General features: G+C 30.2%; 1 protein-coding gene across 5 annotated transcripts in view; it reads right to left on the reverse strand.

Annotated features, from left to right (window-relative positions):
* Positions 1-3,496: 3,496 nt before the first annotated feature.
* Positions 3,497-5,331, reverse strand: part of LOC106469421 (dnaJ homolog subfamily B member 6-like) — a 62,101-nt gene continuing 60,266 nt past the window's right edge. For all 5 annotated transcript variants that reach the window (XM_022398634.1, XM_022398641.1, XM_022398650.1 and 2 more), the window contains 2 exons: positions 5,073-5,180; positions 3,497-3,985 (listed from right to left, as the gene is read on the reverse strand). In XM_022398634.1, the coding sequence (XP_022254342.1) occupies positions 3,883-3,985; positions 5,073-5,180 (211 nt within the window). In that variant the 3' untranslated portion in view covers positions 3,497-3,882. The remainder of the gene's footprint in view (positions 3,986-5,072; positions 5,181-5,331) is intronic.

Raw genomic sequence — 5,331 nt, forward strand, 5'->3', positions numbered from 1 at the left:
ACTTCAGTTAACATTTTAACAAACTTGTACACACACACACACACACTACTGTATAAAATACAGACAAGACGTGTGGTAATCATGCTGTAGCGATTATATTCTAAGCATTTTACACTCATAAGTTAATTGTAAGTCAACATTAAATGTCATTTCATCTACAGGACTGGCTACACCATTAGCACTCTCACCTAACATCAAGTAGGACCACCTTTCCCTGCAGTAATAATCTGGATTTAGCACAAGCTCCACAAGATGTCAGTAAGTGTCATGTTTTAATATTATAGTCCATTCACTGATAACCGAGGTATTCAATGCAGTATAAAATAACATTTCTGGTCTACTTTTCATTCATCTGTGACTTAATGTTAGCCATATGATGTAGAATAACTCTTGCAGACACAATTAGAAACTTCTGATTTCCATCAAAAACATCTTTTTTTATGCTTAAAAGTTAAAAAAAATTATCAGATAGTGCTTCACTGGGCATATCCTATAAATTTTATTCAGACTATCTAGTCTAGTTCAGAAATTAAGAAAATCTAAACCATAAAACCTTTTTGAATGGTCCATTGTTTATTTGTAATATAGCAAAGCCACGTCAAGCTATCTGCTGTGTCCACTGCAGGAAATCAAACCCCAGATTTTAGTATTATAAATCCATAAACTTACTGCTGTAGTTTGAAAACTTGGCATTTAGATATATAAAAAAATAAAAACATATTTCGAATTGAAATTAGTGTGAACTAACTTTATAGCAATTGAGATTAGTATTCTTTACTTACTCAAACAGATTAATGCAGTGAAAGAACACAAAACTGCCACTTCTTAGATTAAAATATTTTTTCCTGAATCTTATGTAATTTCCTAAATTGAAAAAGAAATTCTAGTGCACATATATATCTGCTCTTTTACACGAATAAAGTTTTTACCCAAAATAAAGACAGTTTTGGTGGTTAAGATACTTCACTCCTAAAGCTGTTCTTAAATACCTCAATTATTACAAACAAACTGTGCCTTTTCTAAATGTTAGCTAGAATAGGAGGTATAATTTGGTCATTAAATTTACTAACAGAAATTCTTATAAAGCTTCTTTTCAACAGCAAATCTCAGAGTCAACCAGACCATGTATGGTAATTCACATCTGGTATTTCTTCAACTCTCTTGCAAGTTTTACAGAACGTGCACTACTATATTAGAAATCCCATGGTAATCAAAGAGAACCAAGGGAAATAAAATTATCTTTTTGTTTAACTAGATGGATATATCTTTTACTAAACTTTTCCTGATGTCATGGTGTTATTGTAATAAAAAATGATTAACAGATAATCAGTTACCTATAAGCATCAATTACACTGGTTACTGTCACATAAAATAATAAATTAGTGTTTCCAATTAATTATTTTTTTAAATTGCAACAATTCTGCAAGCAATATTATGATTAAATCAATTGTCAAGAAAATAACCAATTAATCAAAATTAATGTTTCTGATAATTACTGTTTTTGATTATTCCAGCCATTCTGTAAATGATATTATGATTAAAACAAGTAATGTCATGAAATAATCAATTAATCAAAATCAGGGTTTCTGATTACTACTGCTTTTGATTATTCTAACTACCCCATAATCGAAATACTGCCATTATGATTTTTCATTATTATTTTGGATTAATTGAAGTTTGTCCAGCTTGATCGATTGATGTCACAATTCACACAAATAATCAAGTTACAGAAATATTGCCATTATGTTTCTTTGTTATTTAACACAAAGCTACACAATGAATTATCTGTGCTCTGCCCACTATGGATATTGAAACCTGATTTTTTAGCATCATAAGTTGTTTTTTTTGCCATTTCATGAGATTAGTTTTTTTACCATCTTGTGAAAATAATCAATTAGTTGAATGTATTCAATTAATGGGCTTAATGATTTATTAATTGCCAAATGTCACTAATAATCCAGCTCTAATTGTGTATAAAGATTCTTGCAAGGTCAGTAATCCTCAGCAACTGTAAGGACAACCAGCAGATTTTCTGTCAAGATTGCAATATACATCACAGAATAGACATCAAAAAGCATCAGTTCCAAAGCTTACTTGCAAATTAAAGTAGCAAAATGTTTGAAATGCTTCCAGTGCAGCAAATATGGATGCAATAATGACAGGATACCAATTGTAGAAAAATCAAACCTTAAAATAGATAGAATTTCCATCAAATGCTAATGAAAATTCCAAACAGTAAAAGAAAAGCACATACACTTACAGACAATGTTCATAGAATCATTGGAAGATGTGGATAGCTATGAACAAAGCAGTAAGAGTGGTTAACTTTTCGGGAAATAGAAAAACACTAAGACCACTATATCCATAAGAAAAGCCACAGCAAAACATGTCTAAGAACAAGCCTTACAGATCCCTATATGTTATTTCACCTTCTACAGATTTCCATATCTCATGTGTACCTTAGATTGTTACCAAATACTACACCACTGGTCTGGTTCACTCAGAAATTGTGAGACAAATAACATTAAATTGAATCCAATAACCATTATCTATTTCTTGCAGTAACTGAATGCTCAATTTGCATTATAAATTGATTTCTGAGCAGTACGTTTAAATATTCTTGCATCAAATGCCAATGTTGATGTCTTTGTTTCTTTTCTATTCCAAATTGATAGCATTTCTCATGATTAAAATATGTGCATTTCATTGTATAGAACTTAAACCCACATGCTTCCATCTTATCTAGTTTGAATATTAGAAAAATCAACAAAGAATCTGACACAGCCTCCCCTTGCTTATCATAGTTGTAAGAATTACATTTACTTTGGTAATTTCTCTTATTTTTTTTTTTTACATTGACAAAAATAGTTTAAGAGCTAATAGACTAAACTGTTGAAAATATAAATCTATCAATACCTTTAGTAGCTTTTTTTCCCCCACTGTTTTTATAAAGAGCTATCAAACAATTAACAACATTGTGAATGACAACTCAACTTGGTCAGTGGAACAATGCTTGAATATGTATTGTGTATGCGTAAGAATAAATTCAATATAAAATATGCCTAATGCTACGACTTTTTAGTTCTTTCAAAGGAAAAAAAATAAACACTGCTAACATTATGATATATTTAGCTTCAACACTGCTTAGGAACAACTAAGATTTTTGTACATGTGTTCTAAATACAAAACTGTATATAAAATGTTACTGACAGAACAGTTGGGTTGTCACAAATGCTGTTCATTTAACAAATAAAATACAATTTCTAGGAATTATTTACACATACACTATATGATTAACTTTGTACACAAAAATGCTTTAGGAAAATCAGTGATACTATTGAAGTTTTCACTTTCTTCATGCTACATCATAATACAGAATTTATGAACACATAATTTCAAGCTATAACATTACTTTGTTATAATGTGATGCACATGTGTGAAAACTTCACTCACACGAAGATAACATTGAACACAAAACAACTGCAAAAACATCAAATAACAGTACAGCCAAGACTTAAAATACAATTTATTGGAATTTAGAAGTTAATAATAACACCAGTCGTTTTTGGCTTTATTTTGGCCAAAGTTGCTATAACCAGGTACTATCAACAAACATTCCTTTTAATTCACTGAAAAAATATATGTAATCTAAAGAAAGATATACAGATGTATCACATATCATTTAGGAATGGAAAATTACACCTGAAAATTTTAATGGCTTCCAGTATATCTTGACTTGGATATGAATGACAAAAAAATTCATTAAAAATGAAAAAAAAATATTCATTTCTTTGCAATGCTCTAGAAACTTTGGCTCTGATCTTACTAATTATTTGACATTATCAAAAATTTAATTGTACTTTCCAAAGGCAAATACTATTTTTAATGCTGATACTGAAGAGCCTGGGGTACCCCATTTACTGTTTGTTTCTTCAGGACTCCATCTTCATAAACTGTAACAGTTTCTGTACCATTTTCTATGACCCTATATAACATATATGAAAATATACAATTCTTTAGTATTCCTTAGACAAAGAATACTCAACAAATCAATTTTACTTGCATACTTTCTCATAAGTAACAACTTAGATTCTCAGTGGAATTTAAATTATAGTTGAAAAATAATCTTGCTTCAAGGGAAACCAGTAAAAGTATATGATTGTGAAATCATATACTGATAAAAGTACGGTAGAATAAAAACAGTTTATTCACTTCTCATCTGTATTTCCTGTAACAGCTTATTGCACAAATGTCAAATTGATCATTTAATTGCAATTATTTCTAATACTGTATATATTTATAAATACACACACACACACAAATTCGTTTACATACATGTATTTTACAAACAACCTCTGACTCAATGGCAGAAAATATGACTTATCTTGATAGATGGTGGGGTATCCCATCAAATGTGGAAGCCTAACTGTATAGGAGATAATTCAGGGATCATTTATGTCCTGTTTTCTTTGATCTGACAAATCATTAAGTTGTTTTTATTCTATCAAAGTCAACCTTCTGCATACTATGGTCATGCTGTTTCACAATTATTTTAGTATTCCTCTTTCCTTTCATCCTTATAATATTCTTGCACTTTACTCTGAAAAAGTATTCATATTTTCCGTTCTTTATCTGATTTTGACTCATTCTCCTCCTCCTCCAACTCTCCTCTCCATTTGCATCTCAACAAGAGCACACATTCAGAGATGCTGGCTTGTTGTCTCAGCAGTTCCTCACAGGTTTCACAAAAAGTATGGGAATGGTGAATGTTCCATAGATAATGTACTACTGCAATGCTATGACCATTGTCTGAATTCTTGTAAAAAAACACTACTGAAAAAACTTACCATAACTTCTTTGGATGTTAAACAATTATAGATTGATACAAGCCTCTGAATTCCTCATAAAATAATGCATATTCCAGTAGATTTTCAGAAAAAAAAAACTAAATGCAAGATATGATATGGTTCCTACAAAGTGCCCTACCATTTCTGCTTCCATTGAGTCAAATGTTGCATGTTGAAATATGACAAGTATATGCTCATGCACTAATTTAATATAGGAACACCTACTTTCTTGTTTCAATTTTCTTTCCATTGATAATGCGAGTTGATTTGGTTGTTTTCTTGACTGCAGAATGTCCTGAACTGGTATCAAAACCACTAGCAAACGACGTAAAGCTACAAAAGGAGAAAGAAAATGAAATCCTAAGGACTCCTTTATGATGGAAGGAAAAACTATGTTAAAACTAATTAACAATTACTAATATTAAATTTTACACAGATATAATTTTTCAAAATCAAATCTTAATTTATATAGTTAAGCTGTATT

The sequence above is a fragment of the Limulus polyphemus genome, unplaced genomic scaffold, assembly GCF_000517525.1.
Source record: "Limulus polyphemus unplaced genomic scaffold, Limulus_polyphemus-2.1.2 Scaffold96, whole genome shotgun sequence".
Classification (NCBI taxonomy): domain Eukaryota; kingdom Metazoa; phylum Arthropoda; class Merostomata; order Xiphosura; family Limulidae; genus Limulus; species Limulus polyphemus.